Genomic DNA, 13703 nt, shown 5'->3' with positions numbered 1-13703 from the left:
TTTTTTTTACAAAACACCACTATCGCAAATATTGAAAGTAAATGTTAGAATGTTTCGAAGAGATTCCAATTAGTTAAAATAAACGAAGCAAAGCGTATAATGGTCTTTAGCTCGGGATCACATAATATTTTTTGATATATCTGCAGATGCGGATACGTCAACGTATACGATACGGTCGATACGTTTGTAAATGACCGACCTCCATTGGCAGTGTAGATTGACATGGTGGATGATTAGCAGGAGACACTCCTGGTTCTAGTTTCGTTTGGAGATCGTTTTTGTGTATTGTGTCTTTTGAATCGATTTCTGTGAATTGCACCACATTGGTAAACAGTTGTTCTATGTATCATATGAGTAAAATATTAGCTGCTGTATATGACATAAAGAAAAAGAAAAATCATTTAATGAACTTCTGTACATTCTGAAAAGATAAATAGCACATTTATAATATACAAAATGTATTTATTTCTTAGTATATGTCTTTTCCCATGGAAACCGTTTCCCATAGTTACAGAAAAACATCAAAAAGACGTCTCCATCATGACTACTAGGTAGATTGTCGCCTTGAAAACGGTATCTTAGCAAATAAGCATCACCCAAATTATCCCCATACATTTTTGGTTCTTTAGAGTTAATGTTTACAACACCAGAACAGCGTTCATATTTTGGTGGGTTTGAGCCTTTAACGTGGCAATGAGCCTCACAAACACGTCCATTGGGATCAAAAGCTGTTACAAATGTTTGGACTGTTTCACCATCACTTGGGCGCTTTAATGCAACATATGCTACAGCTTCGTTGATTGGTTGCCGTTCATCAACTATAGCATACTCTTTATATTCTCCTTTGTAGGATAACCCTGTGGTTTCAACATATATTTTAGATTCCCCAGATCCCTTTACTTTGAATTCACCAAATGAAGCAGGATTACCCTCTCGAATTTTTTCCCAAAGTCTGGGATACGCCCGTGGATCGTACAAATCGCCATCTTCAAAATGCAAACTTTCTTGTCTTTTGTGTTCCGCCTTTTCTTCCATAACTCTTTGATACTTAGCTGTTCTTATATTAAAACGGCAATTAGGTGGACGCTTATATACAATTCGTACTGGTATGTATGCCCAATTTTTTGCGGAAACCACACCATTTAACAGGAAGTCATTCTGGATGGGTTGATTACCAGATGACACAGAATTGGATTTGCTAACAGACAATTTGTGAACATCTGCTGATCTTTTAGAGATTTTGCTTGGCTTGTTTCTTTTGTCATTAGTAGAAGCTACGAAACCCTTTGTTATCTTAAATGCTTTTTTAAAAAGACTCCGCATACCTTGATTCCGACGCACAATGAGATCTTGTGAAGAATCATATTCAGCAGAGTAGCATACCTTCCTCGTATCATTTCTCTTAATATGGGGATAGTTGCCACAGTTTGGATATTTTGGTGATTTTGCAAAATTTATTAAAAATTTATCTGAGAACATATTGTGACTGCATTGTGCTTGGGTAAGATTAACCTTCAAATAATCTGCTATCATAGGAAGGAGCCGGTCTGGTTCGTGTAAATCCATAGTGTTGTTAGGGTAATCACTGCCCGGATCTACATTTTTTCTCCTTTGATTTTCCCTAAATTTTTCCCAAACATAATCAATGTAATTATGATGACAAAAGAAAAATGGATCATTTGGTGCGAAGTTGAGATCACCCATAAGACCCCCAATATACACATGAGGGTTGTTGTGTTGTCTTTCAATTTGGCCCAAAGTTGTTCCTAAAGTGACCTCTCGCATATGTTTAAGGGACATAGTTTGTTTATATCCTTCATCTGTCATATACGAACCAAAACGTCCACCATCTCGTTGTAAAAGTACGCCTGCAGTCGTATTCCAGCGTGTTAACGCGCCAATTACAACAAGTCCTCGGAGATTACCGAAATACCGTTGACTAAATAAAATACTTTTTTTGGGGTCTATCATGTTGTGGTCCAAAGTTGTGTCACAATATGGTAACATAACTCGGGGATTCTTATCCCAGAGAGCAAGCTGTAATCTGCAATGTAAATAATTCACCATTTCAAAATCTAAGGGAGCAACCATTTAACTTCAAGTAGGAAGGGGGAGGATTATAGATTTTTGTCTGATTTTTGATTGATCTTTGTTCAAAGCACGATCATTTGTTAGTTTTCGACCCTATTAATCAAATTTTTTAACACTATAAAGTATATTGAAATCTGGTTTCAGTTTTTTTTTGTCATCTGCTTGACCACAATATTTTTTTTTTATCAAACTGGGGATCAGAATATTTTTTAAGGAAAACACGAAAATGGGTAAATTCCCACCGATTATTGGACAGGAAACATAGGGTCGACAACAACGATCTTTTAAAATAATGTTTGTAAAGACATTTTACTTGTTTACCTTGAAAATTTAAGTTTGTCGAAGCCTGCGCTCCATGTTTTCTGGTCCTAGATTTGATTGAAAGTTGTCCAATTTTGTGCAATTTTGCCAAATTTCTAATCTGGACCAATTTTGGATGTAAAAATCAACGCTTTAGAATAAAACTATGACAACAATAGTCCTATTGAACTTTCTCACATGTCTTAAAGTCAGCTTAAAACATTTTCATCATTTTTAAACATTGAAGTTTTTAATCGGGGCCAAAAGTAGCCCTTACCGAACTTTATACATTTTTCCAAAGTATAACATATTAGTTCTTATTGTAATGCATTAGAATCGGAACAATAGAACTATATTGAACAGTTGCCACCGTCAATTTTGATTTTTTCCCCGTATTATTGTCTCTGATAAGAGTCGCCGGTTAAACTGCATTTGCGACTGTCAAATCGTCAATTGACCCGGCAACTCCTCAACTACAGTACTGTTATTCCTTAAATAGGACACCATCGATAAAAATATTAGACAGCTTAGACTTCGAAAACATTGCGCTATTGAGTTCAGGCACAAACAAATATATTCGTGATGGGGACCGTAAAACTTCTGGTATGTCTATTTCGAATATACCAGTTTATCATAACAGATTCCCCTGACAATAATCGATCAGTACAGGTCACTATGTAATGCTCACTTGAATCTTTTTTAAAAAAGCGTACACTCAAACGTTGTGATTAGTTAATAACGTCATGAATATGGTCATACATAAGATTCTATTAAAAGAATATCATTATTTCCATTATTGTGAACGCACATTGAATAAACGTGATTTTGTAAAAGGGAAATTTCGTACTTAAAGTATTGGCAACCGTAAAATTGTTCGAGTGATGATAGAAGGATAGGCTAAATATACCATTAACTGATTTATGTCTGATGCATCTCCAGTAACATACTTGCTTTTGGTGTCTTCAATAATAATGAATTGTGTTGCCTCGACAACAATCCAGTTGACTGCCTTTAAGTGAAGCGGTTGAAGAGAAGTAATTTACAGGTAAATGAAACAAAAAAACATTATAGAAAAAAGAATACTCACACTAAATTATATATTCTGTGCCATCCTAGAAATCCAGGTCCAAAATGTGCACCCATTATGGCTGTCTGTTGATGAAGTCTTGTAAGGGCAAAATAGGACTGTAAGTAAAATATTTATTCAAATTTGTTCAATATAATCAAAATATCTAGACCATAACTAATATGACCCTGAAATATTTAAATTAAAAAAATAATTTAAAACAAATTCAACCTTAGGACAAATGAAAGTATTCTAACATGACGATCTCCTTTTGATTTCTAAATTAAACAATGTTCTAATCCCAATTAAGCATGGAGTGTTTGTGTGTAAAATCAAAATTATAACGTCAGCCGCCGTAGATCAAAATTTCTGTTGGTGTTTTTTGCTAGGAATTGAAAAAATGTCTTTTGATGGAGCACGTTTGAATTGTAAAATGGATTGTTTGTTATGCTGTTTGAGCTTGTTTATTCAAAATGTCCGATTATTACAAATTGAATAGCAAAATGAACAACATTTGCCTCTCCGAAACGGCACTATTTAAATGGATAAAATCTTTATCGTCACACACAACTTTTCCTTTATATTTCATTTAATCTACCTTTATTTCAAAATCAAGCACGGTTATTCCTGGTCTTGAAAGTAACTTGACATCCGTGATGCTCGACAAGACAACTTCAGAAACAAAATAACGTTGCATGAGACGGACAAATTATTACGAGTAATGTAGAATCAGTTTTACAATTGAATTTGTTTCGATTGGTTAACATATTTTTATAACAGTTTTCTAATCTTTCGAAAGAATTACAACTCGTTTTAAAAGATTTTAAGGTTTAATGTTAAGAGCATGATGTACATGCCAAGCTTTCCACCAAAATTTCTTTTTAAATCTTAATTGAATATTCATTATTTATATATGTTTTGTTTAAGTTATCATTTTTTTACAAATTATAACTTGTTTGTAGAAATTGTAATTTGTCAAAAAAATGCGTGTAAAAATTTCAACTTTTACAAAATTTGACTCAAATTGACATATAACTGGCACAATAATTTATAATGTGGATTTAGTTTAAAAAAGTTTTGATGCACACTATCGAATTTTATATTGAAGGACCACACAATAAAATCATACAAAATATTTGCAAAACACAAAAACTATCATTTGTTTGATCATTTGAGTGGATTATGGTATCAGGAATGGCACAACATCTTATGATTTTTCAATTCCCATTCAGAATTGATGCACTTACGTTTTTGCATCTACACGAAAGAAAGCCTACTATGAGTTTTTATAGTTTTTTTTTAAACTACTTCATGTAGCAAAAGTTGAATATCAGAAACCATTGCTGAGAATAAAAAATGTATTTAAAAGCTTCAATTTGATTTCTTGATAAATATTCTGTTAAAATTCCCAATTTTTTTCCAATGTGGTACATAATAATACCATATTCATCAATCTTGCCTAAGATTCTGTTTTATTTCGAGGATTAGTTGCGGCAAGATCAGATGAGGAATAGGCATATTGACATTATTCATCCCATTTTTTTTATATAAATTCCAATTCGTTTTCATGGTAAGATATTCGACTTTGATCTGTTAGCGAGCAACATACGCTTCCAGGCACGTATGGTACGTGCTTTAAAGTATAAATGAATTTTAGTAAAATTTTACAAATTGTAATTTGTACAATTTGTTTTGGACAAATTACAACATGTACAAAGTCAAAACACAAATGATAACTTGTACATTTTCTTTTTACACATTAGAATTTTATAAAGCAAAAATAAATCATGTCTGCTTCATTTCAGTAGAGTTACAATGTAACTAATATCGTCTCCTTTTGCCAAGTAACATTTTGGCGTGTTTTAAAAGTTCAAACACGCAATATGATCGATATGTATTTTCACCCGCCAAAGACAAAATTTTTAGAATTTTTGTTCCCAAACGCATGGCTGTAATTCAACCAGATTATTTCGTATAGATCAGTTGCTCAATGTGCTACCTTTCAACTCAAATAGGTAGTAAAAAGTAAAATCACAAAAATACTGGAATACGAGGAAAATTCAAAACGGAAAATCCCTAATCGAATGTCAAAATCAAAAGCTCAAGCACATCAAACAAATGGATAGCAACTGTCACTTGGCAAACGCATTCTCTTTTAAGTAGAAAATGGTGGATTGAACATGGTTTTATAACTTGCCATACCTCTCACTTGTATGACACTCAAATCAAATGGCAATAGCCAACGATGTGCGAACAAAACAAAGAGACATAATTGGCAAAAATGTCAAAAATGATAGATTGTGTTTGCATATTGTAAAATAATATGTTGTTTTTAGTCATTATTTTAACAGATGTAGCTCTTTCCTTTGGCTTAAACCCTACGATTTTGATTGTTTCAGTAGGTTAGGATTTATGGCAGAAAAAAAGATTGGGTAAAACTTTCTATACGAAACAAGAGAAATATTTTGGTGTCAAAAGTTGAAATAAATCTACATTGTAATGCCAAAATATTCCTCTTATCGAATTCATATATTCCCAATTTCCATTCTCAATTTCATATATAATTTAACAGAATTTTAGCAGTGAAGTCTCACTTAGCCGATCATATTGGATCATTCTTTATCGGCAAATGTGCTAGTATTAGTAAGATGATTGTTCTTAAAAGTAAATACCAATAAAGCCGTCATATCATACTTGATCACTATAGAGCTTGTTGGTCCCACCGAGAACTAACAATTTACACACAGTGGTATTAACCCAGTGCTAGTACGTGATTTGCGTTGTCTGACATTTTGATTAAAACTCTTGTATCGTGATCTGCAAAGTGCAACTAACAATATGCTAATGCTTATTTAGTTTTTGTTACATAGTCGAGGATCAATCCCGATTGATCTTATAATCAAAATGACTACTTAAAGTGAACATAACATGAACACTTCCGATTATTTTGCAATATGAATTTTGAAAATATACCCCATCTTTATGTAAAGCTTTAAGAGCAGCAAAATAATCATCAAGTTCTTTGTTTGTCATCGTCCGGATTTCCTTTCTTTGATTATTCCACTTCCATTTAGCACTTCTTTTCCTTCGTTTGTATTCGGACTCTAGTCCCTGCAGTCGACGACCAAGATGTTTAAAGTATCGTTCGTTGTCCTCGGTTACCGGACTGACCACATCATTATCCACATTATTGTAAGCAACCTGGTAATTTTTACACTCGAACAGGATATCAAATGCTGGTATTCTTCTCGGGGAAACTCCACGACTACGATCCATTAAGCATTTCTCCATTGGACCAGGGAACCAGTCCTTGTAAATGAGAGCTTCGACTCCATTTATGATAACTAGGAGAAGAGCAAAGTACCAATACATCTAAAGTGAAAGAATAAGAAAATGTTATTCCCTCATACACAATTAATCATTTTCATTCCATAGTTTTGTTACATTAACACTAGATATATAACTTTGCGATATAGTACGATACAGTACAATGCAATGTAATATATTCCGATATTTTACTGCTTAATGTCACATTTATCTTTAACGTCTGTTTGGACTGGTCATCCAATTTTATGATAATAACGGAACTGCAATCAATTATCAATCAAGTCAGATTTTTTTCTTCGCAAAACACATGTCAGAAATTTGGCAGCCGTTTTCACTTGTTCCGTTGATTTTTAGCATTTGATTTGGAAATTTAATATGGAATTTTCTTTTGGGAATTTAAATTGGAGGTCAGTATTTTTGTTAGACTTTGTGGATTTGTTTTAATCTGCACGCGCTTTTATATAGAATTCCACATCATTTAGTCTAATAAAATAAATTGTGTCCTAAAGCAAAAATTGTTATAATGTATATACATTTAAAGGGACTCTAGCTATGAGATATATATATATAAAATAAATTAAAGTATGATTTTTTAATTATTAATGAAAGTGAAATAGTGAAATTATAATTATCTTTTAGCAGACAGTATGGTTCAATATTGTCAAATTAACCAAATAAACATTTATGATGCATTATTCACTGCAAGTGAAAAAAAAAAATACGTACCTTTCTCCTGCCAGGATTTAAGAAGTGAGTTAACTAAGATTCTAATTGATCAGAAGAAAGTATGTATTGATAAGCAATTGTTCGTAGCATATGTCACCGATTGAAATTAAAAAGATCACACCTACAATGTAAAAACAACTAATAAACTATATAGTCAAAGGTATTATTCTTTGTTTACTCAACCTCAAGTAAACACAATAAGATTGATTTCATACATAACTAAGTTTTACATTAATTAATATAGTAAAAATGTGAAAACATCTACTAAGTATAAGAAAATTAGTGTTTATTCCATACTCTTTATTATTTACGTAAAATGAAAAAGAAACTAAAACTTCCGTCTTTACGTTGATATACAGTGTAAATTAATTTATATTCAGTACTTCTGAATAAGTTAAATAAGCATATATTTTTAAAATGAATAGTTAATCATAACATTTGTCAAATTGGCAATTAAATCTTTCCATACAATTTGTATTTGAATTAGACAATGATGAAGCTGGTTGTTATGCTGTATATATACGAAATATATTGACGTATGGTTATATATTAATGTAAATTTCAAGGCATTGTCCTTTGGAACTTTGAAATTATGCATGATCGAATAGATATATTTGTTAAGGTTACTAGTACGGAATATTGTTCGCCGACTTAATACTAGTATACCAAAACTAAATATTCTGAATATATGAACAGTTTGGTTAGTGATTCTATGTTAACTTCACATTAAACGTTACGGCAGAATTTACTTTTTTTTTAAACCAATCTCCTTTCTGACAATGTACTTAATCATTTTATCCCCTGGTTATTAATTCTCGACATTTTTTTTCAAAATAATTTAAATATAAAATACAGTTGTTATACTAATATCTTCGCCATAGCAACATAACAACTTAAACCCGAGTATTTAGGTTAAATACAAGAGCTTGCAGCCAATACCCAGACTTTTCAAACATCATCGGTGTCTGGGCCAATAAAAAATGAGCCAGGGTTTTGCCAAAGAGCGTCTCGTCCTTTAAAGGGGCACTAGCTGTCAAATTCATGGTCACCGATTTGATTCAAATTCTAGCATTTGATTAATAACAATGAAAACATTTATCCAAATCATAAAAAGTCTAAAATATGCAAGTTGCATGGCATAGGGTCATGTATCTAGCTTCGTTTCGTGTGTATTTAAGTCTAGACGCCATCTAATTAATTATCGAGTTGGCCTCCAAATACTTCCGATGACCATATAAGTGATATAAACATAAATAAAAATATAAATAGATGAAGCGAACTCGTGTAATTGGATTTTTCTATGTCTGTTTAATTTCATATTATAGATTAAAAATATAAGTTAATCGTCGTTTTTATCCGTATAAGAATGAATATAAAAAAGAAGATGTGGTATGATTGCCAATGAGACAACTATACACAAAAAACCAAAATGACACAGACATTAACAACTATAGGTCACCGTACGGCCTTCAACAATGAGCAAAGCCCATACCGCATAGTCAGCTATAATAGGCCCGATAAGACAATGTAAAACAATTCAAACGAGAAAACTAACGGCCTTATTTATGTAAAAAAATTATAGAAAAAACAAATATGTAACACATAAACAAACGACAACCACTGAATTAAAGGCTCCTGACTTGGGACAGGCACATACATAAATAATGTGGCGGGGTTAAACATGTTAGCGGGATCCCAACCCTCCTCCTAACCTGGGACAGTGGTATAACAGTACAACATAAGAACGAACTATAAAAATCAGTTGAAAAAGGCTTAACTCATCAGATGGACAAAAATAAAAGTAGACGTGGCCGGGTACTTATACATCCCGACACAAAATGACGCAATGAACAGATCTGAGAGTACTCGCAGTTATCTCACAGCTAGTTCAAAGCCACTAACAACTAATAAAAAAATCATGCATCTAAGACTAAACTATCAATCCGTACACATCCAACATCCAATGGATTTAGTGTAAAGACGTCATAAACAGTCAGAGAAAAACATGACCTTGTGCAATGCCAAGTTACAGGTATCGACAGATTGTAGATCCATGAATATGTATATGTATATAACAAACTAGTAATATTTAGTTAGCTTTTAATTTACTGATAACAAAATCAATATTTATACCAATAAAAACAATATTCAATGATCTTATTACAGTGTTGAATAGGTAACCTTTTAGAATAAGTTTATTTAAAGGAGCGACAAGTTTACATGGATCATTTCTAAATTTCCGGGCACGGTTAACAACATTTCCGTAAAAATGAGGATGTGCTATCCCGTTTGAAGTTTTTGTGGATCGAATAAATCAATTAAATGATTTACCTTTGATTCATTTTCAATGTTGACATTCTTTTCCTGTAAATAACTATACACCACGGCCGACACTCGGCTAACCGAGAGATTGGTCGGTTAATCTATATTGAGTATGTGGCTATATGGGCGACTGGTCTGTTAATCGGGTTGGTTATACGTCTGTTAAGAGTAAAACGCACAATTTAATGTTAAACTCTATTTAATATACAGAATTTTTGCATATTATAAGAACCAAATAAAAAAAAGAAAAGTGTCTGACAAAATGTTATCTATCATAGAACATTTTCCACCTGTAAAAACATTTTTTAAGTCTGCGCAGTTTTCAGTAAACTAAAAGGCGTTGCGCAAGTATGTAGTATTTATGCTTATACTGTGGTTCTAAAAAATAAATTGACATTAGTAAATATTTCATAATTGTAAAATAACGTAAATAATACCACGTTTTAGTGAAAATTATGGGAATAAAGTCTGTTAATGGGTTGGACAATTGAAATTGTGATAGTTAAGAGTTATTTAGCAACGACAATAATTTTGCTACCTTTATATTTTCCCCTTGAAAAATTTAAGAATGAGATATTCCTGAGTAAACAAAAATGACAATACGGTGCCACAGTATCCTAGAAAGAGCGTTTTTATTTTAACTTTCTTTGCATTTTATTGAAGGGTGTGTCACTTCAATATAGCGTGATATGGATTGGCCTCTGGAATATGCATGAATTTTTTATTGACGTTTTCAATCAGCCTTAATTTTTGTGTCTGTTTGAAGTAGCACGTTCTCAATTCCGACTGAAAGTGTCTTTCTGATACAACACAGGGTACATATAACGTGTTCTCATTCACATATGAACATGCTATTTGTCACTGGACGTTAAACCCTAATTCGTCAGCATCATCCAATTGGTTCTTTTCTTCTATTACTTAATCATATGTTGTTTACAAATCACTCTAAAGAAGTAAACGGAAAGGAGCGAATGCAGCTACATTTGGTTATTTTCAGTTTCAATTCATTTTATTCCGTTTAGTTCCTTTCTACATAAGTGCAGAGGAGAACTACAGTTGTCTATGGTGGCTGGTGAAGTCCATTTCACGTTTTCGCGATTTCGCCTTTCATATTCTATAGGGCGAAAAGGCGAAATCGCGAAAAGGCGAAATCGCGAAGTCGAAAACGCGAAAACGCGAAGTCAAAAACGCGAAAACGCGAAGTCAAAAAAGAGAAATCGGTTTCGCGTTTTCGCGTTTTCGACTTCGCAATTTCGCGTTTTCGCCTTATAAAATATGTAAGGCGAAAACGCTAAAGCGCTAAAACGCAAAATGGCATTAACCTGCCACCATAGTTGTCCGCATGTAAACTTCTAGAATTTGTCACCAATATAAGTACATCGCAATCCGTTACTGTTTCAACAGCCATCGGTGTTTCATGTGTGTATTCTTAAACAAATATTATTTTTCTCTCGTTTTTAGCAATGTATCACTCTCTACTGTCCTTATATATTATTCTATATTCTGCGTTTCCATCCAGATTCTCGTGTATACCATGAGGGTCCGGATTGGGGGATTGTTTATTTCTGTATTCTTTAAATTGTTATGTCATTTTTTTTCTACACTTTATTTATCTTACTCATTATTCTTTCTTTCTTTTTCACATTTTGTCATCCCAATATATTTTACTTACTGATGTTTAGTTACATTACGACGTTTATCTCTAATTTATATACTGGTTACCAATGTAGATGACAAATGTGTGTCATTCATGACAATTAAACAGAATCAACATGATATGTGCGATCATTCTTGAATGAAATTAATATTACACTTTTTGAAACCATTTTTATCAATTTTCAATTTCATGTGTTGTTTCCGTATATGTAATGTTTAATTGCTCATGTGTTGTTTTCGTATATTTTAGCCGCTCGTCTTGAGCCTACTCATTTGATCCGATAACACCCCATATAGCAATAAAATTATACTTTTATTGCCATTCATAACTCTTAACAGACCAATTAACAGACCGGGTTTTATACATCCGACCCATTAACAGACCAGGTTTTAAATAAAGATTGATTTATGTCACCAAAATACAGATTTTCGTGTAGATTTTTCACACAATGATATCAATATGGTTAACAAACATAATGCCTTTCTTTTTTCGATGTTCAAAATATTGAATGCAAGTTAATTTAACCAATGTGTCATTTTGTGTACATTTTATGTGTGTAAAATGTGTATAAGTTTATTGATGAGTAACCCGCCTTTTCATTTTATAGATCGTACATCAAAGCTAGAAAAATAATAATTACACCACTGAATTCAGTAAATTGAATTGTTTTGTTAGACATGAATACTTTTTATGATGAAAATATATTTAGAAAGTTATACAATGAAACATGCTGAACTTTCAATTATTTTCTCGATAACACCTGATTAACAGAGTTAAGCCAACCCGATTAACAGACCAACCGCCGATATAGCCGCATACTCAATATAGATTAACCGACCAATCTCTCGGTTAGCCGAGTGTCGGCCGTGTACACACACAATTCACGTGGTATACATCATGTGCTAAGGGGTTCAATGGAAGTTCATATGAATATGGATTTAATGGGGTCGTATTATTCACTTGCAAATGAATAATACGTTATCAATATTCCTTCGCTTATTTTGACAAAATAAACCCATCGTGGCTGCTAAAAGCGAATTATTATTTCACTATTTCACTTTCATTAATGATTGAACAAAAATATTATATTTTAGATTTTTTATATATCTCGTCGCTAGTGCCCCTTTAAACAAAAAATCTTCATCAGTTATAGATTCTAGGTGCTAAAAATTGTATACCTTCTTATCTAATTTACAGTTTTCTCTTTATTTTTGTTTGTGCTATTATGTTTCTTTCGGTCTTGTACTTTTGAACTAAATTTGTATTTATGCATCCCGCTATCGTGTTTAAGCTGTTGGAGCGTTCCTGGTGCAGGTTGGTCATGATGTGCGATTCGGACATAAAACGTTTTTACAGCGTGGTGATCATTTCGTGGCTCTTGTCTTTGTATTTTTATTAATCGGCACTATACCGAGAAAGAATGCGCTAAATACGAAATGTCCCATAGAATACACGCACATTTTGTTGGCGTCTTTTTCAAATTCACTTACAAGCACTAAACGTTTCTGTTTGATTCTTTGTTAGATTGATTTGTATATTTGTTTGAATGTTTTATTCAGTTATATTATATTTTTGTCAATGCTGCTTTATCTGAATAGTTGTCAAATTAACCTATTATGTCTATTTAGGTTGTTCCACCATTTTTGTTAGATACACGAACTATAAACAGCAGTCATATAAATGAGAGGTTTTGCTAGCTATATAACCAGGTATTACTACTTGTGGGAAATGACTATACAAATCAGTAATATGTCAGTTTCTTTACCGCTCATTTTATTGCTTCATAACGTGTGTTGGTGTCAGTTTTTATTAGGGACTTCTCATCTTTAAATTTGCCCAATATAGTTCGGCATTATTTCATACTCTTTTAGACTTACTTTGAATGGATATATCTTTTTAGAGTTTAAATATAAAAAATTATCAAATGTTTAATCTTAAAGACGAACACACGAACCTGTACCTTTAATTTTCCAATGATAATCTTTTTTTTCATATATCACGTATCATCATGTGGAATGTGGTTATTTAGTATTTCAGTAGAAACGATTTTTAAAAAAGTTCTTTTATAGAAACATTTCAATACGTCATTTCATAGATTTAATGGTGCAGACCTTGGATTACTACTCAAATAATTTATATCATGTATGTTTCATCCATGCAAAGGTCGTTGGTTTTCTCTGGACATTCCACGCATTAGCCCCCAAGCGGTGTTTA

At 32.5% G+C, this 13703-nt stretch overlaps 1 protein-coding gene across 1 annotated transcript; it reads right to left on the bottom strand.

Annotated features, from left to right (window-relative positions):
* Nucleotides 1-403: 403 nt before the first annotated feature.
* Nucleotides 404-7662, bottom strand: LOC139503713 (uncharacterized). The gene is made up of 4 exons (XM_071293563.1): nucleotides 7511-7662; nucleotides 6431-6829; nucleotides 3479-3576; nucleotides 404-2044 (listed from the first exon to the last, which is right to left on the bottom strand). The coding sequence occupies exons 2-4, from the start codon at nucleotides 6827-6829 to the stop codon at nucleotides 463-465; spliced, it is 2079 nt and encodes a 692-aa protein (XP_071149664.1). The 5' UTR covers nucleotides 7511-7662; the 3' UTR covers nucleotides 404-462.
* Nucleotides 7663-13703: the final 6041 nt, after the last annotated feature.

This window comes from Mytilus edulis, chromosome 14, assembly GCF_963676685.1.
Source record: "Mytilus edulis chromosome 14, xbMytEdul2.2, whole genome shotgun sequence".
Lineage (NCBI taxonomy): Eukaryota > Metazoa > Mollusca > Bivalvia > Mytilida > Mytilidae > Mytilus > Mytilus edulis.
This window is presented reverse-complemented; position numbering and strand designations above follow the sequence as displayed.